At 32.7% G+C, this 24730-nt stretch overlaps 2 protein-coding genes across 2 annotated transcripts in view; one reads left to right on the top strand and one right to left on the bottom strand.

Annotated features, from left to right (window-relative positions):
• LOC103578665 (synaptotagmin-7) overlaps positions 1–24730 on the top strand; it is a 926763-nt gene that overhangs the window by 154008 nt on the left and 748025 nt on the right. The window lies entirely within an intron of this gene.
• On the bottom strand, positions 22902–24041 carry LOC106693756 (putative uncharacterized protein DDB_G0271606). The gene has a single exon (XM_014442808.2). It carries the CDS (start codon positions 24039–24041, stop codon positions 22902–22904), a length of 1140 nt encoding a protein of 379 aa, XP_014298294.2.

Genomic DNA, 24730 nt, shown 5'->3' with positions numbered 1-24730 from the left:
GGAGACAGCGGTCCGTGCACGGTGCTAGCGCATGCGCGCCGAGTATGAAAGAGCACGTGTGCGAATGAATTTTAATTTATAATTTAAAAATACAAATAATTGGTTTATTTTAATTTTAAGTTTTTGTTTATGATTTTGAGACAGTTGGGATGCATAATCCAGCGTAACATTATGCCCCAACGATTGTCTAATGTATTATTTTATTTAAACTTGTCATCCGACTAAGGATGTCAGTTTGGTTGAAAATATTGACCGCCGGATAACGGTAAATCGATACCTCGGCTAAAATTCCAACGTCAATTTGATAAATTTTAAATAATTATTATTTCAGTATTGGAAAAGATAAAAGTAGGATAGATTATAAATTGATAGTTCATACATTAAATAATTATTCATGTATCATTCAGGTATTTAAGGATTGTCTTTATATTTTATATTTTTAATTTAAAACTAGGCCCAGGGCTAACAAAAATAATTATAATAGTAATTACGGGCGACAGTGGCACCATGTGGGCGACGACCAACAGGTGGAGGTTGGGGTAATTAATTTAGAAAGGTACGGACTATCACTGCGTACGGACAATGTATCAGTAACAATTTTGTAATTTTCTTTAAAGTTGTGGATATTTAATAATAAAGCTGTTGTTGTGGTAACAATTCACCGGGTGAATTAAGTAATTAATATCTGTAATTTCATTTTGTTGAGTCGTGGAGATTTTGAGTAAGTACTTTGAATTTCTTTCACGGCATATATTTCTCGCGTGATAACCTCCCCCGGTAGTTGTTGGTCGCCGCGGCGAGGGAAATTAATTTATTAATAATTGATACTGGATGATACATGTTTTGCATTGTATATAATTATCGTTAAATATTTTGTATATTATTGGTAAAAATATTCTGATATTTCTGTCTCTATATATATGTATATATGACTTAAGTGCAACGTAGTAAAACGTTGCCGGTATACATATATATACAATTGTAGTATATATATCTACAGAGCGCATACAGTACTTGAGTAAATTCCTCAAGTACTGATATTATCACTTGGCTGAAAATTCCCAAAGTGGTAAAAATTATTTTTTGTTCTCACTCGAGATATTTGTAGGAAAAAAATATTTAGCATAATTATATATATTTATTATTATTTATATTTATTATTGTTTAAAATAATTAAGTAACTTTACTTTCTTTTACTTTTGATTTATTTATCACCCCAGTGGTCTAAAATTATTGTTAACATTTTTATTTTAAAATTAAAAATTAATTTCAATACTGAGGAATTTATTATTTTGAGTGTGAGTGAGGATAAATTCCGTACCTTTCTCCCTCTCACAAGTGCTGAGAGAGAAAATGAAATAAAAATATTATTATTATTTATTATCTTGGGAAAATCTAAGTGAAATAATTGTTTCTTTTATTTGATATTAAAAATTTATATTATCAATTAAATTATATTTATTTGGTTTTGGCTATTCAGTTTATATAATTTATTGTAATATTCCAGTATTATTTTTTTGACAATTATCAGGTATCATTATTGTTATTAATTTAACCGAATTAAATATTGTGAAAAATTATAATTTTTATATTGTTTATAGGAACTAAAACGTGGAAACCAACAGCTGTCTGGGAAAGTCTAATTTTTATTTTCCTGGATCTTTCCCTACTGCTCAATTTTAATTTTTCCTGTTCTTAATTATTACTTGTATGTAATTATTCATTATCTACAAATTTTTCTATGATTTATTTCATTTCTGTTGTGTCACTAATTTTCTTTTCATTATTTATTTTATTTCTTTTGAGTGTTTCTCCGCTTTGTCACGAGTCACTTGCTCGGATTTTCTCTCGTAACTTTTCCCCCTGAATAAAGTTTTGTCCGTTTTAAATAAACGGTCTGGCGCCTGCGTGCACTAACCCAGCCTGAGGAGCTGGTCCAGGCACGATAAGTATTTATTATTTATAATTCATTCCTTGTTTAAATTTTCTTTATTTTATTTTAATTTGGTCTCGATATTTATCATTATTTAATATCGTTTATTATTATTTATTATCACGCGTGGGCGACCGCATACGCTATATTGGGCTGTTTCGCGTCTCTGTCACAAAATTTCAGCAAAGTATACGTTATATATTCTAACTGAAAGATCTCAAAAAAATACAAATATCATTACTTCAACTTTGCGAGTTTCATTCGAAAGCAACATATAAGACCACATCATAAAACTCCAGCCGCGCCAATCAACCCAATCCTGGGAGGAGGACGAGTGAGCTGCAACTTTCTAGTGGGGTATAGCCTGCCATGCTAGAAGATAGATTCATCGAAAGGTAGGTGAAAGATTTACAGTACAATTCTTTCATTAAATACTTTTGCTTGCAACAAAAGCGCCAATCCCTTCAAAGACGTTTTGAGTTCTTACATTTTGAAAAGATCCGCATGAAATATTAAATTATGGGAAGAGAATTTTTTCCTCGTATTCTTTATTGTCACCCGCATCCTCTAAATCGCTCGTGTAAATTTTTTTATCGCTACCAAAAGGAGAATTCCCGGATAAATAATTGAGATTTCAGTGGCAGACATAACAAAGTCCTTTTGAATGGGTTTGAGATGATCTAATAAAATATGGAGAAGTAAATGTCCCGTGTTTCGATAAGTAATGTGCTAACGCAGTGATTACATCAGATCCAGTGTCAGTATCAAGGTTCATAGACAATAAAATTCAAGCTGTTCTAGATTTTATTCTGTCAGATAGTCAACCTCTGTGTAAAATAAGTCATTACTTTCGGTGACGGGAATATCAAGGTAGACGAATTCAGCATTTTCAGCTAATACCTTGGGTGGAAGGTGCCCCAATCATTGGTTTAAATACAAATGAAGAAGCTGCTGAATTTATCATGAAAAATGTAACTTGTAAGTTATCGAATAGAATAACTTGACCAACACTGCACAGACATGTGAATACACATCAACAATATCATCATAATAGTTATTGCTTTCGAACAAAAAAACCAAAATCAGGTAGAGTTATCAAATCTTGTCGATTTGAATTTCCACGACCTACTACTAAACACTTCGTAACGTTGCTACGTCAGAAGTTGGGCGTAGAAATTTAAGAAACAGAAACCGGCTTTGTGATCTTCCTTGTACTGATAGTGAAGCTAATATTACCGATTAAAATCCTACAATTTTCTGTGCATGGAAAGGAAATATGGTATAACGTAAACCGTTTTTATTTTGACGACGAAGATGCGAATAAAATCCGGAGTCGTATGTGGTCGCCTACGTGTAATCAAAATTATAAATAAAAATAATAAATATAACTAAAAATAATAAATAATTATAAACAAAATATTGGTGTGCCTGGACCAGCTCCTCAGGCAGGGTTAGTGCACGAGGGCGCCAGCCCGTTTTTACAAAACGGACAAAAATTATAACAAATTAGGGGAGGGATCACGGGACAAAATCTTGAGCGAGAATGCATGCATCAAGCGGAATGACAACCAAACAAATATGTAATGAATAAAAATAATAATAAGGAATAAATATCACTAAAATATAGCCAGGAAACAAACAAATAAATATTAGCTATCACTGGATTCCTTTTTCTAAGTTATTTAATTATAATACATTGATAATCGCAATAAATGATCACAATACCAAACATTAATTTACTATTATTCATTCTTTGTGATAAATTTTTATTAAACTAAAATATGCTCATAGAAACCAAATAATAATAGTAATCAATTCAATGTAAATAATATTATTAAATTATCCATTAAGGAAACCAAATTACAAATTACAAATTTTTACCCAATATAATTAATATAGATTGTAAACCAATAAAATAATACTAATCTTTTTCTTTATTTTATATTATTTAATCTGGGGAGAATAAGACGCGGGTACTCAATACATATTAGGCAACACTGGGTTGCATACCATTAAATTATAAAATAAATTTTACCCAGAGAAATAATATTTTAAGTACTGTTGTAAGACAAGGAGCTTCATACGCTATCCTTGTCTAATTTCCTAAGCAATTTACTCGACGCGTCTTAGTACATATGCACCCAAATGCTTTGACGGACGCCGAATATATTCAACTTATTATAACAATAACTCAGGTTCAATTATTTATGAAACAAATACCGCGATCAACTCTACTGAAGGACCAGCGATAGCCGATGCAACAAATGATGACACAATTCACTTACCGGCGTTGATAATAATTTACTTCTGGAACTATTGAACCATAAACAATACTCAAACTATACTTTTGACTTAATATAATAAGATACTAATTACCTAAATTAAACAAACTTTAACTATGTAATTATTTTACTACGGCATCTGGCCAGAACAATTTACTCAAAAATAATCACGGACAACAACACGTCCTATCTTTACAAAATCCCGGTCCTCTCTGGCTATATTTCCGCGTCGGTTTTCTGAGGGATAGGTACACTCACGTGTTATTCCCTTTAATGACCTTGGACCCGAAATTATCAATAAAAATAAAATATATAAACTTGTCACACGACCTGAGTTACATCATAATAATAAATTAAATAATATTTTCTCTTTATAAACTTAAACATAATAATTATTAACCCTTTAAACAATAAAATAATAATTATTTCAGTGCACCACGTGGCTGGAGAAAAATATCGATTTTTATCCCCACTATATTGACTTACTCTCCCTTCGGTCGATATTTTTATGTATGCTATAACGTATACCGTAATAAATTTCCGCGACGGAGACGCGGATTAACCGGTAAACCGTATGCGGTCACCAACGTGTGAAAATAAAAATAATAAATAATAATAAATAAATGATTTTAAATGTTTCCTCCAACTTAAAATAAATAATAAGTTATAAACAATAATGAAATTATAAATAATGAACTCTTGGAGTGCCTGAACCAGCTCCTCAGGCTGGGTTAGTGCACGCAGGCGCCAGACCGTTTATCCCAAAACGGACAAAATTTAATTCAGGGGGAAAATCTGCAAGGAAAATCCGAGCAAGTGACACACGACAAAGCGGACAAACAATTGAGGAAAATAAAATAAAATGAATAATAATAAGAAAAAGAAAAATAGTAAATATATAATAAATAATTATATTACCAAATAATAAATAAATCAGAAAAATTAAATAAAGCAATAGGGAAGAGATCCAGGAAAATAAATATTAAATTTTCCCCGACAGCTGTTGGTTTCCGTATTTTAATTGAATCAGTACTCAATATAATTAATAATACTTTACAATAAATAATTTTTGTTAAATTAACCACAACACTAACACTCGGTGGTTATAAAAAAATAATAACGTTATATAAATTCAACCCAAGATATACATAATTTAGTTTAATTAAAACTAGTAATTTTAATATTAAATAAAAAGAAACCAATTATTTTCACTCAAATTTTTCCAGACAACAATAAAAATAATAATAACAATCTTTCTTTATTTTATCTCTCAACACGCTTGAGAGAGAGAAGGACACGGAATTTTTCCTCACTCACACTCAAAGAGAAATAAATTCCTCTATATGAAACAAATTTATAAATTTTAAACTAAAAATCTCAATAATAATTTTTATGACCGCTGGGGTACTAGATAATCAAAATAAAATAGTACAATGCTATGCAATTATGTTAAATAATAATAAACGTAAATAATAATTGATAATCTTATACAAATATTCTAAATAAAATAGAAAAATAATAATTATATTAACTCGGGAATTTTTCATCCGAGTGCTGACATCAGTACTCGAGGAATTTTTAAGTACCGCGTGAGTTGTATTGCTATATATACTACTAATTATATATATATAAGTGTGTACCGGCAACGCTTTACGCCGTTGCGTACGCTTTATCAATATATATATACATATTTAATTTTTAATTACCAAATATTTTCACCAGCATACGAAATAATATTTAATGATAATTAATAATAATTCTCTCGTGTATCATTCAGTAAATAAGTAATAACTGCAGATGAGTAATTTTCTCCGCGGCGACCAACAACTACCGGGGGAAGCTAGCACGTGAAAGTATATTATCCAGCGAAATAGATACAAAGTACTTACTCAAAATCAGCAATAATCAGCCAAAATAATAATCAATATTGTAATGCTAGAATAACAATATTTCGTACTCAAATTAATTCACCCAGTGAACTTTACTTATTTTAACCAAAGAAAAAATAGAAACTCTATTGCAACAAAAAAATCACGTCCGTACACAACGCTTGTCCGTATCTTTCTAACTTAATTGTCTCAACCTCCACCTGTTGGTCGTCGCACACATGACACTACTGTCCCCTTAATTTTTATTATAATTACATTTGTCAGCCCTGGGCCTTACTCAAATTAAAAATATAAATATAAAATATAAACCATAAATCCACAGACAACTGAATGGTACATAATTAATTAATTAAATATATGAACTATTACTCTATATCCTTCATATCGGATAATGAATTAAATAATAGTAACCCAAATAATAAACATCAATTCACGTCATCAGTGGGATGACAAGTTTAAACAAAGTAATGTGTTGTCAATTTTTGGGGCATAATATAATGCTGGATTATGCATCCCAATTAATTCAAAATTATAAATACATAATTAAAACAAACAAAAGTCAGGCGTTTGTGCTTAAATCATAAATTATAAAAATAAAAATAAATTAAATTAAATCACACATGTGCTCTTTCATACCCTTCGCGCATGCGCGAGCACCGTGTACGGACTGCCGTCTCATCGGCGAAATGGCGGAATGCCCGCGTAACGATTCAAATTTAAATTTATAATTAAAATAATTAACTTAAAACTAAATAAAATCAAATAATTTTAATCGTTACGTGACAATGCTCTACACACATGTGTGATACTGACTGAAATGAAAATATTGATTAAGTATATAAATTCAAAATAATTATCAAAACAGATATATAAATATAATAAACAACAATATCAATAAATTCATTATTAAATCATAATAAAATGATCCATCAAAACAATATAAATGTTTAAATAATAATAAATTATAATAAATAAATGCGCTTGATTTGAGCTAGGAGGTGTTGTTAAATTCACGGCGAGATAGGAAAGCGCACGCAGCGATTTACGTTTGAATCGCTACGTGACAATGGATATACAATTCATTGGAGAAAAATCTACGTTACTGAGATATTATGTGACAAAATATTCTCCAAAAACAGAAACTGCTAAAACATCAGAAACAATCGGCGAAATTGTTTCAACTAATTTAAAAACCGTAGATGAAAATAAGTCAACTAAAACCCTACCTCAGCTTTTATGGGTATTTGTAGATTAAATCAGCGAGAAATTGGAACCCTAGAAGCTGCTGAAACCTTGCTGGGTATTTATTGGTGTGATACAGATTCAGACACAGGTATCAGATAATTGCATGTTCGAATGATAAGAAACAGAAAATTGAAGACAAAACATCAAATTGAAAAGTTGGAGAAGACTGATCCAGAATCTACTGATATATTTTGTCCTTCATTGATTGATAATTACCCAAATCACCCTAAACAGTTAGGACTTGTATGTTTATATGATTCTGCTAAATGGTATGACACGACTAAAACTGAGCCAATAAATAATATCACCGAATATTATGAAAGAGGCCCATCATTTTTAAAATGAAGGTCGCGAGGATATTTGATTAATTATTACAGATATAATATTGCTAATCAACCAGAAAATTATTTTTCTTAATTTTTGTTATTATTTCAACCATGGCGTGATATAGAAGATTGGAAAAATGGATTTGAAACTTACACTGAATAATTTAGATATCAGCAACATATGCTTAAACAAGCCTAAGAATATCATGCCTATTTTGCCGATGCAGACAGCAGTCCGCGCAGCGCGTGAGAGAGCACGTGTATGAGATAATTTTATTTTATAATTTAAAATTACAAACAATTGATTTTTGTTACTTTTAAGTTTTTGTTTATGATTTGCAAATATTGGGAAAGCATAATCCAGCAGGACATTATGCCCCACATATTGTTCAATAGATTATATTTATTAAACTTGCCATCCAATTAGGGATGTCGTTTGATGTTTTGGAAAAATATTGACCGTAGGGTAGGGGAAAAATCGATACTTAGGCTATATTCTCGACATCAATTCTATGGTTTAAGATGATTATTATTTAATTATTAGAGGAGATAAGAATATGTATATAGTATAAATAATTAGTTCATGCAATGAAATAATTATCTATGTATCATTAAGGTGTCGCAAAATTACTTTTATATTTTATATTTTTGATTTAAAACAAGGCCCAGGGCTAGAAAAAATAATCATAACAGTAAATAAGGGCGACGATTGCGCCACGTGAGCGACGATTAACAGGTGGAGGATAGGGTAATTAAATCAGAAAGATACGAACGGGTATTGGGTACGGACGCTGTTCTAGTATAAAGAAAAAAAAATTGTTGATAAGTTTGTGAATTATTAGTAATTAAAATTATTGTTTTAGCCATAATCCACCGGGTGAATTAATTCATATTTATTGATATTATTTTGCTGATTTGGAGATTTACGAGTAAGTACTTCGGATTTTTCGCGCCGTGTATATTTTCACATGATAATCTCCCCCGGTAGTTGTTGGTCGCCGCGGCGAGTAAAATTAATTTATTTATAATTGCGAACTGAATGATACATTATAAATAATTATTGTTAATTATCATTGGAAATTACTTTTTCTTACATATTCAGAAATATTCAGATATATACGTATAACTATATATATATATATATATATATATATATATATATATATACAACGTTTGTTAAACGTTGCCGATAGGTATAGGTATATCTATAGATATATATATATATATATATATATATATATATATATATATATATATATCTATAGTGCACCTACAGTACTTGAGCGAATTCCTCAAGTACTGACATCATCGCTCGGATGAAAAATTCCTGAAGTATTAAAAATTTTTTTTTTTTTACTCAAAATATCTGTAAGATATTATTCATTATTATTAATATTTATTATTATTTAAAATAATTAAGTAATTTTACTTTTTTCTTGTTTTGATTTATTTAGATACCCCAGTGGTCAAAAATATTATTGAATTTTTATTATAAATTATCTAAAAAGAGGAACATTTATTATTTTGACTGTGAGTGAGGATAAAATTCCGTATCTTTCTCTCTCTCATAAGTGTTGAGAGATAAAATAAAATAAAATTATTGTGATTATTTAGTATTTAAATGAAATTCGAGTGAGATAATTTCTTTTATTTAATATTCAAAATTAATGTTATCCATTAAATTAAATTACATTATTATTTTTTAGATTGAGTATAAATAATTTTCAATTTATATTATTATTTCTTGAAGTGAGTATGGATAATTTGTTTTCATACTGAGATGATAGTGTGATAAATCTATTCCCAGTGGTAAAAGTTTGTAACTATTTCAAATTGTATTTTTTGTAATAACCAGGTATTATTGTTACGACTTTAACCAAACTAAATATTGTGAAAAGTTATTATTTTTACTATTGTTTATAATATTAAACAGTCGGAAACCAACAGCTGTTGGGGAAAAATTTAATATTTATTTTCCTCCGGATCTTTTTCTACTGTTTTATCTTACTTTTCCTAATCTTATTTATTATTTGTATGTAATAGACTATTATTGATCTACAATTTTTTTCTTTTCTATTATTTATTTAATTTCTATTGTGCCGCTCGAGTGTTTATCCGCTTCGTCACAAGTCGTTTGCTCAGATTTTCTCTCGTAGATTCCCCCTGAATAATTTTTGTCCGTTTAAAATAAACGGTCTGGCGCCTGCGTGCGCTAACTCAGCCTGAGAAGCTGGTGCAGGCACAACAATTGTTTATTATTTTCAATTCAATTGATCATTTAATTTTGGTTTGAATTTATTATTTGATTTATACTTTGATTTATTTGTTATTATTTATTATTATTCATTCATCACACGTGGGTAGCCGCGTACGCTATATTGGACTGTTCCGCGTCTCCATCGCAAAATTTCAGCACCGTATACGTTATAAATGAACGCTGATCAGACTAAAGTTTTTCAAAAAATTGAAAATAAAGTATTGTCCTACGATTGAAAAATTAGTTGGATGAAAGAGGAAATGAATCAAATTACTATTGTAACTGTTTCAACCGGTATTGCAACTTTTAATACTAATGGTTTTACAGCACATCGCGTAATTCAATTACCAGCTGAACACAGTTTTACACTGTCTTATTAATAACTATCAGACAATGCACTAAAAGTATTCTGTGATAAATTAAAAGGCGTTACATTATTTATCGTCGATAAAATATCAATGATTTCTGACATAACTTTAATATACATAAATTTGAGATTAATTGAAATTTTTAATGTTGATAACTGGTTTAGAGGAAGACACGTGGTTTTTTGTGGAGACTTACTCCAACTACCTCCTGTACATAACCAAGATATATAACACTATCGTCAGCGGATGCGCAAAAGTATATTGGGTCGTTAACATCTATAAATTTACGGACTAATTTATTCAGCTATGAAGAACCTAACCATTAATATGAGACAAAAAACTGATTTAAAGTTTATAGTGAGTTAGTCTCTAGAATACGAGTTTGCTCGATGACAGTTGACGATATCGAATTATTAGGACAAAGAAAAATTACAATTGATTCTTCATTGTCATACCGTGATAGATTACAAGAGGCATGAAATCATATTGAAAATTAACCTTAGATACAGTTTGCTTGGTACACAATTTTACCAAACTGTGAAAAGTATGATTTCATAAATTCAGTAATATCGAATAAAAATTCTTCTGAAGAAATTATTCTTAAAACTAGTGGCTACATCAATTGTCCTAAATCATTAAAAAAAAAAGTATTTGATACTTTGAATAAAATAGATGATGCTAATCGACCAGCTGGACTTGCTGAAATAATTGTAATTAAAATTGGTGCAAAAGTTAGGCTTTGAAAAAGTATTAATGTCACTCTTGGTTTAGTTAATGGTGCTATTGATACAGTTATATTAATCTGAAAAATCATAGATGGCAGTTAGATACAAGGTGTTAATGTAGATTACGGTACAGGAAAAGTAACCCTGTTTGTAAATATTGATTAAAAAAAAAAAATTATGAAATTCTAATTCATTTCAATAATTTTAATTTTTTTGTTTGTATATGGGGCATTCCATGCCAAATCGGACAGTTTTAAGAATTTTAATTTTTAATTTCCGTTATTTTTTGATATTTTTAGTACTCATCAAAAAACTCATTCTCCTAAATTATGAGATCTTTTTGATCCGACTGTAAACCACTGGTAAAGTCAGAGTGTTCAGCAGGAGTGTCAACCGCGAGTAAAGCACCTTTGTGGTCCCTAGGAGGTCTAATACCCGCAGAATACGAACATTTCTTAATGTTTGCTTCTTCCCTCGGTGATGGTTGGCGATGATTGCGCACGGCTTTCCATCTTTCCTCAACCTGGGTGGCTTTCATAAGCAGAAAGTGATACGTATCGAAATCACCGAGTGGACAGTGGTCCCAGTACGCTGGTAACAATCCTTTTATTGCCCGTCTGACTTGTGTTCGCTCCGATGGTGGATACCTCAGCCGAGAATGCAAGTTCTGGAGGCAAATCAAGTAATCGCGGGCATTTTCCTTAAGGCCCTGATTACGTGCGTGAATATCAGCCCTGATTTCGCGTTGACGACCACCACTCTTGAACCACGTCAAAAATTCTGATCGGAATGACCCCCAATTCGATCATCGGTGGCAATTTGCGCTAAACTAGACTTCAGCTTTGCCCTTGAAGACCTCTGGTAATACTGCGAGACGATCAGCTCGGCGAATCCCAGCGCTGCGCATTCATACGACCAGGCGTCTCAGCAATTCGTCACTGGTCATTGTTCCATCACCAAAGAACGATAACTTCCAATTCCTGGCAATGGCACCATGATCCCGGGCAAACACGCGGGGTGAATGGCGTCTTTCACTACCCGAACTCCGATGTGAATAATACTCATATGACGATGATGGATAACTGTCGTCTGAATCTGACTCAACCGCCGAACTGTGATGATGTCGGTCGGAATTACGACCTCTGTGGGAATCCTTGGCTGTCCGGAACTGGACTCTGGACGGTGTGGGTTTAGGAGGGTCTCCAGACCCAAGATTTTGCCGTCGCTGGTCATTGGTATTGTCATCAGGATGTGGAGCCAGCGGATTAGTCGAGGGATCGTGTACACGGGTGTCTTGAGGAGTGGCAGGTCTCGGGTTTTGCGCGGAACTCGCGGTAGCAGTAACAGTGGAAATAACACTGATTTTCGGTAGCGCTGCAGGTACAGAGGGACCACCATGCGGCGAAGATGCACGAATTGGATTATTTGCGGATAACCTTTCGATCATTTCGTACAGTCTCTGTTGCCCACGTTTCATATTCTCCTCCAGCATGCGCAGCCCCTGTACAAAGGTTGCCCCGGTGACATATGCATCCATGCCATCGGGAAATTCCGGCACCTCTTGGCCGACTGGAACCAACTCGTCTTTCCAGAGACTCCAGGGCGCATCATAGTCTCCGTCTTTGAGTCGCAGCAACCGTCGAAAACGGTCATGAATCACCTCGCTGGAACCTGATGGATTAACTTGCTGGAATAGCAAGTATCGACGAATCTTCGCGTCCCAGAGGATATTCGGAACCCCGACAGCCCGTTTGTGATACCGATTTAGCCGATCGCGTCGTGTATTACGGCTACCGGCGGTTGATAATCCCAGTCCGAATAAAATCATCCGGATTTCGGCATCCGGTCACGTCAGCATCCAAGTGAGCTCGGTTTCTGGCACTGAAGTAGAGGTGTCGTGTGATCTAACATCCCTGGCCGTCCGTGACGCTCGTCCGCGCCCCCGGCCCCTATGCCCAGGGTCAGTCGCATGGGCAAGGCGGGTGTTTTCACCCACGATCTCTACCTCCCGGCCAGAACGGTTCACTGGACCGTTCATGATCGTCGGGATCATGTGCTGTTGAGGAGACCCACGGCTATGCTCAAAAAACTCGCACAGACCCTCGTCCTCGGTCTCGCTGACGTGTCCACCCCGATGTTCAATATTATTATATTCGTCGGTTCAACCACGCCCGCGCTCCCGTTTTTCTCAACCGCGTTATCATCCTCACCCGGAATGAGTTCATCGTCCGAAGCCCCACCGTGGATACATATCGACGTCATAAAATCGATCCGATCTTTCCGTTAAAATCTTCCTTAACTTGTTCATTTTTACCGATTAGTCTCAAAATTATAAATATGTAAATATATTATATTAAATATAATAAATGTATATAAATTAATTGTGGATACAAATTAAATTTTCCAATTTATTTTTATCCGTTGCCGAATGTTTTTTTTTTATTTTGATCTCACTTCTCCGTGGATCCTCGTAAATTTTATTTCTATTCAAAAATTTATTAATTTAAAATTATTGACCCTCTGGCCCCACGTTGGGCGCTATATAACGTATACCTAGCTGAAATTCCGTGATGGAGACGCGGAACAGTCAAATATAGCGTATGCGGTCGCCCACGCGTGATAAACAAATAATGCTGAACAATAATAAATGATACTGAATGATGATAAATACCGAGATCAAATTAAAATACAATAATAAATTTGAATAATTGTTAAATTATAAATAATAATTAATGGTTATCGTGCCTGAACCAGCTCGTCAGGCTGGGTTAGTGCACGCAAGCACCAGACCGTTTATCCCAAAACGGACAAAAATTATTCAGGGGGAATTTACGAGGGAAAATCCGAGCAAGTGACTTGTGGCGAAGCGGACAAACACTCGAATGACACAATAGAAATTCAATAAATAATGAAAAAAAAATAGTAAATATAGGATAAAAAATTACATACAAGTATTAAATAAGAGTAGGAAAAATAAAATGAAAACAGTAAGAAAAGATCCAGAGGGAAATAAATATTAAATTTTTCCCAACAGCTGTTGGTTTCCAAGTTTTAATTATTAAACAATAGAAAACTCAAAGTTTGGAAAATCCAAAAGTACACGTCTCCACGCTCATTCATCACAAAAAAAAAAATAAAATAAAATAAGATAAAACTGGGATGATCGGAAGCGCCCATGTGTGGCCAAAGATTGAACTATTTATATGTATATTAGGGTGGTTGTTAAAAATTGAATTTCCTGAGGCGCCCTATAAAAAGTTTTTTTTTTTATTGGAAACATGCGTGGGGAATTTGGTTTTTTCTTTTTAATTGTAAAGAACACATGCCACAGGATGATCAACGTTCATTTTTCGATACTATTGCGGTTTTTTTTTAAATATCTCATGACATACGCAAATTAAAGGAAAAAATCATAGGCAACATTTTGTAGGAAATTGAAGTCTTCTGAAAAAAGGTCATTGTCACTTTTTTTATAAAACGCGTATTTTTATGAAGATATTTTGAAAAGACTTTTTTAGATATTACCATTTGGGTATTTAAAGGATTGCAAATGTTAAAAATAAAGTTTTTTTTTTAATTTAGACAAGTTCGTAACTTGTAACATATCAATCATTCATGCTTGTTACAGTTTCTATATACTTAACAAAATGTTATTTTAAAAAAATTTGTAATTCTTAAAACGCTCAATTTATAAGATCTAAAAACGTTTTTTTTTTTAATATTTTCACAAATACGCATTTTATAAAAAAAAAAAAATATGACTTTTTTTGTCAAGAATTTAATTTCATACAAAACTGCACCTATAATTTTTTCCTTTAATCTGCATGTCGTAAAATATTTAAAAAAAAACGCGATTTTATCGAAAAATGAACTTTGATCGTTCTGAGGCACGTGTTTTTTTCACTTAAAAATAAAAAACCAAATTTCCCACGGTTTTTTTCACAAAAAAGAAGCTTTTCATACCCGTATGAAAATAACATATATGGTCAAAATATATATAAAAAAATATATGATAAATATCAGAAAATATGTGTGGCGGATTTAACTATATTTTCTGGTAAATTTTTTCTTATATTATAAAATATAATATTCATCATATACGAGCCCGTATATTTTAGCATATATAAAATATATATGTCAATTATATACAAAAAATATATTTTCTTTATATATGAAAATATATATTTTTGTCATATACAAAAACTATATTTTTATCATACATACAAATATATATTTCTATCAGATACGAAAAATTCTATCAGATACGAAAAATATATTCTGATCATCTATGGAAACATATATTCATATTGTTTATGAAAAAACAAAAGTTTCTTATCCATATGACCCACTCCAATCAAATTAGATCTAAATAAATTTTAATATACTCTTTAAATTGCAAATAAAATTCTCGAAATGAGTTAATTTAAAGCGATTATATAATATACCCATATACATTCACCGAATAAGATGTATGCTTAAATATAACAAAGAAAATATATGGTGCCATATATAATATAAATGATATGCTACCATATGATTATTTCATATAAAAATTTTATATTTTTTTAATATAAAAAAAAAAAAAACAAAAAAAAAAGTATGGTAAATTCAAATGTGTATGCCTTCAGTATTCACTTTATGACGAAAATAGTCACTAATCAGTTTCTCAATATTTAAGTATATAAATACTCCGTAAAAGTATTAAAAATAAAAGAAAAAATTTGTTTAAAATTTTCCCGCGAATAGTATTTATTTTTCTGCGACTTAAGCACTCCACCGCGTTTTAGCGGACAAACTAAAAAATCAATAACATTCTCTATATGGCACGGTTACTAGAATAGGGCCTATTCTAGTAACCTCGCTATATGGTAGGTACACTCGGTGCCATTAATGCCTGGTCCCCTAGACTATAGAATCTTAACCAGACAGGGGTCCAGGCATTAATGACAGCGATTGTATACGACTCAGCCATAAGTGACCCTACAAAAAATAAAACTCTACCTAATTGAAGTCAGCCCCATCATACTTATCTAGAAAATTCCCGCTTTAATAAAATATTCTACCATCTAAAAATCTCTACCAATGAAAAAATCTACCATAATATAATCACTACCAGAAAAAAAACACTAACAAGTTACATTTATGAATTAATTCTACTGTTTGAAATCCTTATTATCAACTTTAGAATGTATATTTTACAGACAAAAAATTTGTTTTTAATTAGTTGGGAATAATTTGGGAAGATTTAGGAATATGACTCTATTATTTAGGATTAATTAATTAATGAGTAATTAACATTTGGGATTCCAAAACTAAAACAATTCATAACTTTCTCCCTAAATAGTTTACTATTAGCTAACAAAAAGTCGTGTTAATTTTATATTTTCTCACATGCGCACTAAACGCTCAAATAATATTAAATGAAAAATTACCCCTTAATTAATTAATTAGTGATGAATAATAAAATTATATTCCTAAATCTTCCCAAATGATTCCCAATTAATTAAAAATAAATTTATTGTCTGTGGAATATACATTTTAAAGTTGATGGTAAGGATTTCAAACGGTAGAATTTGTTAATAAATGCAACTTAGTAGTGTTTTTTTCTGATTGTGATTATATCATGGTAGATTTTTTCATTGGAAGAGATTTCGAAATGGTAGGATTTTTTATTGGAGCGGGAATTTTCTGGGTAAGTATGATGCGGCTGACTTCAATTGGGTAGAGTATTATTTTTGGCAGAGTCGCTTATGGGTGAGTCGTATACCTGCCCTCTATATATAAGTGCCGACTTTAGTACGACAGGCATTAATAACCACATGTGTACAAGCCCTGATATCAAGGTTTGCGGAACAAAACTTGACATTACAAAAATTTCCGTTAACTTTACGCACATTATCTGTCAATTCCAGACTTTTCTGATTTTTGCTACAATTTACTGACCAACTTGTAATCAATCTACTACTGGTTCTGGAACGCAGTTTCCCTAATAGCACAGTTTGCTTGAGCAAAAGATTACTGTACTAGTTTCGTTGAATTTTTCGTCAAATTTCCGTCAACTTCGGACTTTTCCATTTTCTACAACAATTTGTATGCAACTTGCTATTGAATTTAAAGTAAATTTACCACCCGAATTAGAATGCAAATTTACTTCAAAAGTTGACTAGAAAAAAGTTGTCTTTAATTTTCAGGCAAATTTTATGTCAATTTATCGTTAATTTAACTTGAAAAATTGTTAAGTATATTTTTACCCTGAAGTTGTAGACAATTTTGTGTATAAATTTGCTTACCTTCTGAAATGGTGAGAATGAACATTACCGACTATTTTTTTTCATCAAAGTTTACCTTTGAATTGAAAAAAAAATAACCGTATATTTTTTATTTATTTTCAATTTTTGCTGTAAGATTGTCTGCATATTCGGCAGCAGATTCCAAGTAATTTCAACATTAAATTACCGTCGATTTCTAGCTAAAGTGGCTATTATGGTTTTTTCGAAGTTAATGGTAATTTGACTTCAACTTTCTTTTAACTTGAAAAGTTACGGACAAGTTGCCGTTTACTTGACATCTAATTGCGGCCACAGATTTACAGTAAGCTGACAGCAGCGTGGCTATCAGAGAAAGTAATCATCAGGGGAGCCAAGTTTTTAGTATTTAGTATATACTAGGTATTTTTTTTTCTACATCTCTGCGTGTAACAAATTTTATTGAAAAAAAAGTTCTTAAGTTTGATTGTAAATTAATATTCAGATTTTTTTTTTTGTATTTTTACTGACTAAAATATTTAGAATTTGTTCAAAATAATAAAATAATAAGATAAACCTGAGATGATCAGAAGCGCCCATGTGTAGCAAAAGATTGAATTATTTATAAATGTAAAATGAGCGAATAAACTAATTGGATCTGGTTTAGGCGAGGTTACTTAAACAATTAATAATTACACCGATTTTATCACAAAATAAATTATAGATTTATTTACACTTATTTACACCTTAAAAATTATGAGAATTATGATTAATAGCGAATGCGACTAGATAATTTATATGCGATAGCGAATGCAACTCACAGTTATTTTATTCACGTATAAATTGACACGTGGTCAGTAGCGGTTAAGTCAGCAATTAATTAATTAAAAATTAATTATTAGCGAAAGAACAATTTATTTATTCTCAATAAATAGCAGCCTTGATGTACTGTCTAAATATTGAGGATAATTTAGCGTAGCGATTTAGTTATAATTTCACACAAGAATTATTTACTGAAGCGGTTCAAGCACGAGGTTGCACGTAGCAAAGACACGTTGTAGAAACGTCCGAGCGAAGCGGTTAGACAGATAGTTGTAGAATGAATAAAGATGGTAGCGTTGTAGAGTCGTCGAGGAGATTGGTGTCGACGTGGCAGCCTTGCTGCATATAACGAATTTTCCTATTGGCTTAAAAGCGCGCCAACAGGTAGCAGTTGATAGCGAGCTCTCTCATAGGCTGACCAATATAAAACGAATTTTGTGATTGGTCAGCTTGTAGCGGGTTCTCAGGACGTCTTGACACGATCCTGAGTTAGAAATTGTATGTGCCGGGCCCAAATAGCGAGTGACCCGGCACTATTCTGACCTTCAGTCAATAGCGAGCTCGGCAACTCCCGAACCGAGCGGAAATGCACGAAGCTTGATTCAAATAAATCAAGCTCGTGACTGAACAATATATATATATATATATATATATATATATATATAGATTGTGACCAGTTAGTAGCTCGACTGGAATCCGTCAGTCGAACTATTCCCGCACAATCTCGTTGGCTTACCTGGTTCGGCTGCGGCAGTTGTTGGGCGCCAGGTGATGTATCAATCACTGAAGTCGACACTCGGAAGAAGTCGGCTCAGGGTGGCGGATCAGGAATCGGATAGGCACTTACAATTAAAGTCAAATAAATAACAGTCAACTAGGCAAAGTCAGTAATATATTGAACAGCCAGTAAATGACGAACCAATAGATGACAATTCAATTTTTATTAATCTTACTCTATCAACTAGGTCGATTAGACAGTCCGGATACTTCACTAGCCGAGTTCGGCAATGGACTTGATACAATATAAGTACGCAGTAATTATTATAATACCACCACGGATTAAATTATAATACGAATTATAATGACTCGAGGTACTTATCGTAACAACAAATAAACTCCGGGTATTTCTTAATTTACAACTTAGCGGCAAAGTGATGTCAAGTCACTCGCCCTTAACACCCGTCGGTAACTCTATTGCCAATCATAGGATTCAATTAGCATCCAACCGTTTACTTAACTAACTATACTAACAATGATTATAACGCGGATATAATACAAATGCTATCCGGGATTCGGAAGATAGAAAAAGAAAAAAAACAAAGAGACGTTGATAACGAGACTCAAAAATGCGCGGTATTATGTTAGTTAAACAATATTCCAATAATATCAAAAAAACACTATATATAAAACCAAAACACAAAAAAAAATAACAACAAAAAAGAAATAATAAAAATATCAACTCCAGGGTAACACGTATACGTAACCACTACTCAACAGAAGTTTTCAAATTTGGTACCAGCGGAATAAGTCTAGTTAGGACACGCCGTACCCAAATAAAAGTTATCTGGGCTAATTGCCGTGACTCACAACTTCGGCGTCAACTCGAGTTATTCCTCGAAATAAATTTATCAGACTCGCTCACCGGTCGATGTTCTCGAAGTCCTGACTTCCTCTCGGCTCCACGTGGTCGACAGATGACAAACCGGCCGGGAACGGCTTCAGAATAATTCCGCAAGAACCGGAAGACTCCACCAAACAATAAACAAATGTTACTTAATGGCCAAATTTTCTCGAATGCCGAATTGTTCGCTTTTTGAATTCCACAGTAATTTATTATACGAATTTCTAACTCGAAGCACGTGTCAGCTATCACGAGGTACGATCCAGAATGGCGTCGTCTGTTTTTTCCTTTTTAGGCTCCCGCCTTTAGTTCCGGGCTTCCTCACTTGGCGGCGCTTCCATCGGGCCTCAACCAGGCAGTCATCCCCATTGTGACGGTCAGTTGCTTCGAAGTCACTCCGGTTTTCCGGATAATTACTAGATCCACGCTACTATCGGCTGTGAACTACTTTGCTCTAGCTGTTCGTTTTCATTAACTAGGCTGTTCGAAGATGTTAGTCGTCCGGCAGGCGAAATCACGATCCGCTGTCAACTTCGGACATTTCCGCTAGCGGTAATTTCCATCCTCAGTCATGTCCTCTTGGGCTCTGGTGACCAGCAAACGAGTACCTATTTTACAGCTACTTGTACCAACTTAAACTAACTTAATTCCTAATTAACTTACTACTATTATGACTAGGACTAATTTTGCGAGTCTCGGATCTTTCTCGTACCCCGCTGCCAACTGAACGAATTAATTACTTAAAAAGACGCGGGGAAGTCATTCAAAAGTCGGGATCGGCCAAGTCAAAATACGATAGCTGTCAAAATAAATATAACCTTACATTATGAAACAATAATGTAGGAATAATAATAAAAATTACGGATTAACAAGTAAAGTGACCACGTGTCGGCGTTGAATTCTGTAGTGCAATTTTAAAATGTCACAAAATATACAAAAAAGACTGTTCACTGTTAGTGAATTTATTCATTTTTTAATTTAAGAAGATGTTGGAGGGTTTTTTGTCGATAAAAAGGGTCCTTACCGACAGTAGCGAGCACCATCTAGTGGTGAGAAGTAGATATACATATGACAAACTATTCTATCGACTTAGAGGGAATGGTAGAACAGTGACATCTACAAAGTTTTAATTCCGCTACTTTGACAAAGATAGTGATTGCCAAAATATTTATATATAAGAATTTACTCAATTTAAATTACAGAAGTCGGAATCTGCGTATTGTAAAAGTGATGTCATCACTGTTTATATAAAAATATGAAATGACTTACATTATGTAGAGGAATAACTACCAGCAGAAATTCATTAAAACCCAGGCTATGTTCAAACATGTCGTTTTCACCTGGATTCTATAGTAATTGCTTAAAAAATAGCAAAAAATGAAATTTGCAAAGCCATCAAATTATTAGTGCTTTGTAGTTAGAAAAATGTTAAGAACAGCATTTTAGACGAATCTTAAAGATTCGTATGAAAATGCGTTTTTAGTTTCCTAAAAGGTGTTCAATTAACAATTTTATAAGTAAAATAATAAATCTAAGCAACCGTTAAATTGTTTCTAATCATTAAAAAGTCAATGCTCCTAGCATAAGGCGCATTCTTATGTTCGAATGAAAATCATCCCTGACTTACAAAATTATTTACAACCACATTTCGGACAAATCGTACCCTATTTAGAAAAACTCATGGAATTCAATGGATTCTCATATATTATCATAGAGATTTCTTAAAAATGAATGAATTCTATGAGAAGTGCTATAGTTAAGTATAGGGCCTTATACATACAACTATAAGAATCTATCGGATTTTTAAGGCGGGGTTGTGATTCTTATCGAAACGACCTTTTAGTTTCCTAAAAGGTGTACAGTAAAAAATTTTGTAAGTAAAATAATAAAACTAAGCAACATTTAAATAATTTTTAATCATTAAAAAGAAAATGCTCCTGACGTAAGACGCATTCGTAAGTTCGAATAGAAATCATCAAAACTTACAAAATTATTAATAACCACGATTCGAACAAATCACTGTAATTCTTATCGAAACGCACTTTTAGTATCTCAAAAAGTGCTCGGTAAAAATATTGTAAGTAAAATAATAAAACTAAGCAGCAGTTAAATGATTTCTAGCTACAAGCAAATAAGCATGTCAAATAATGAAAATTATTAATAATAAAAAATGAATTATAGATAAATATTTACGATTTCAATTTAACCAGATTGTAATATTGCTCGATTCGAACGTTTTTTTTTATCAACATTTTCCCATCATGTATTTTTTAAAGATATTTCATCACCAAAAACGAGCAAATATCGTTGTACAACATTCACTCTCACTTTTTCATTACACAAATTCTTCAAAATTATCTAATTATTTTTTTTTTGCCATCAAATTATAGCAATTAATTTGTAAATAAATTTCTCAAATATTTTTTCATCAGCAGTACCGGCCCTTCGTCCCTACACAATGTCGCTCTTACTTTTTCACAATACAAATTTTTAAAAATTAATTAATTTTTTTTTTGGCCATCAATTTAAAACCATTAATTTGTAAAAAACTTTTTCAAATATTTTTTTATCAGCAGTACCGGCCCCTCATCCCTATACAATTTCGCAACCACTTTTTCACAATACAAATCAATTAATTTTCTGTTTGGTCATCAATTTAAAACCATTAATTTGTAAATAAACTTCTTAAATATTTTTTCATCAGCAGTAACAGCCCTTCGTCCCTACACATGGATAGAATAAATTGCAGTTTTTTTTTTCGAGAATAATATTATTAATAACTTAAGACATTGTTATAAATTGTTGATTTATTTTTTTTTATTTGGAAATACGTACAGCTTTATAAAAAAATGAATTATTATTATAATTTTAATTATTATTGTTATCAATAATGTAATGATTATTATTATTATTATAAAAATTTATGTTATGAATATATTTTTTTATAATATTATTATTATTATATATAGATGATTGAAATTTTTTATTTCGAATCTTTTTAAATCCCTTTTTTTAATCAGAGTAATGTAAAAGACCCAGTACCCGACCATTCATGTATTTGTATCTTTATATTTACTAGATTTTACTAAATATAGATATACATATACGAGAAGTGATCAGATACTAGTTCCCTGATCGGATACTGTCTTTAAATATATCGTTAAAGAATTTTTTTTTCTCAGTAAACTCTAAGGACGAGAGTATTGATTAAGAAGACAGAAGTACGGATAGGAAAGAGGATAGAAATTCGGTGGATGATTGGGAAAATTAAATGGAGGGTAAATGTGCTGTTGGACTGGATTAGTAGGAAGTAAGATCCCAGGTCGCTGTTGAAGAAGTGGCTGCTGTTGCGGCAACACTTGCGGCTGGTTTGGTAGCAATGGCTGATGCTGTGGTAGCAATGGCTGCTGCTGTAGGAGCAATTGTTGCTGCTGAGGCAGCACTTGCTGCTGTTGTGGATGCGATTGCTGCTGCTGCAGTTGATTCCGTCGCGACAACTCTTGGGATTGCTGCTGATTTTTGTCAACCTGTTCCAAGAGCTTAGAGTAATTGCGGTTGAACTTTTGTATGGCTTTCATTGTGCGCTTTGATGGCGGGCGGGGCTCGATAGAAGCCGGTCGCTGCACAATCTTTAGAGGTGGTATGCAAAAATTTGGAAGCATTAAGAGTCTTCGTAACTGGTTAGCATTGCCAACCAGTTGCTGAGCATTTGGCAGCTGTGGGTTGTTAACAGCCCCCGGTTCCTGATGTCTCAGCATCTGGTTAGCATTGTTAGCTAGTTGCTGAGCATTTGGCAGCTGTGGGTTGTTTACAGCCCCCGGTTCCTGGTGTCTCAGCATCTGCTTGGCATTGTCACCTAGTTGCTGAGCATTTAGCAGCTGTGGGTTGTTTACAGCCCCCGGCTCCTGATGTTTTAGCATCTGGTTGGCATTGTTAGCTAGTTGCTGAGCATTTGGCAGCTGTGGGTTGTTTACAGCCCCCGGTTCCTGATGTTTTAGCATCTGGTTGGCATTGTTAGCTAGTTGCTGAGCATTTGGCAGCTGTGGGTTGTTTACAGCCCCCGGTTCCTGATGTTTTAGCATCTGGTTGGCATTGTTAGCTAGTTGCTGAGTATTTGGCAGCTGTAGGTTGTTTACAGCCCCCGGTTCCTGATGTCTTAGCATTTGGTTGGCATTGCCTGCCGGATGCTGAGCTCCGGGCAGCTGCGGGTTGTTGAGAGTGCCCGCTTCGTTGGTTGGTCCACCTCGGTCGGTTCTACGTCGAGTTCGTGGTCCGTTTGGCGCGATCGTATCGCGTTGGAGTGCTGGGCCGGCACGCGTTTCTCTCATTCTTCTTCCTCTTCCTGTAAGATTCAGAAAATTAAAATTTTATTTAACTTTAAGGATTTAGCTTAAACTTATCAAATAAAATCATACTACAATTAACATGGTACTGATTTTTCTTTATTATTGTCCAAATTAAGCTAACAACCAAAAATTTTATATCATTTTTTTTGTATGCATTATTCATTATCGTAATATAAATTTTAATATTATATTTTGTCATTCACCTTTAGTTTTGGCTCGAAACCCATTCATTATTTGGCTTATCCTGTTGTGAGGTATTGGATGAATCTGCAAAAGATAGATAATTTTTTTTTTTTTATCAATAAAACCGGACTTACATTCCTAAATAATAACCGCTGCTGTATTTTTGCAACGTTCATTCTTTAAAATAAATAATTTTTTTTGGGCAATAACTTTTTTTATACATTTTTTTTTATCAATAGAACCGGGCTTGCACTCCTAAATAATATTTGCTTTACTTTTTTTAAAATCTAATTTTTAAAAATAAATAAATTTTTTTCGCCGATAATTTTTAACCCAATTTTTAATTTTCAAACTTTTTTTCTATTTTTTTTTATCACTAGAACCGGGCTTGCATTCCTAAATGATATTCGCTGTACCTTTTTTAAAACGCTAATTTTAAAAAATAAATAAATTTTTTTTCGCCGATAATTTTTAACTTAATTTTTAAT

The sequence above is a fragment of the Microplitis demolitor genome, chromosome 4 (genome assembly GCF_026212275.2).
Source record: "Microplitis demolitor isolate Queensland-Clemson2020A chromosome 4, iyMicDemo2.1a, whole genome shotgun sequence".
NCBI lineage: Eukaryota > Metazoa > Arthropoda > Insecta > Hymenoptera > Braconidae > Microplitis > Microplitis demolitor.
This window is presented reverse-complemented; position numbering and strand designations above follow the sequence as displayed.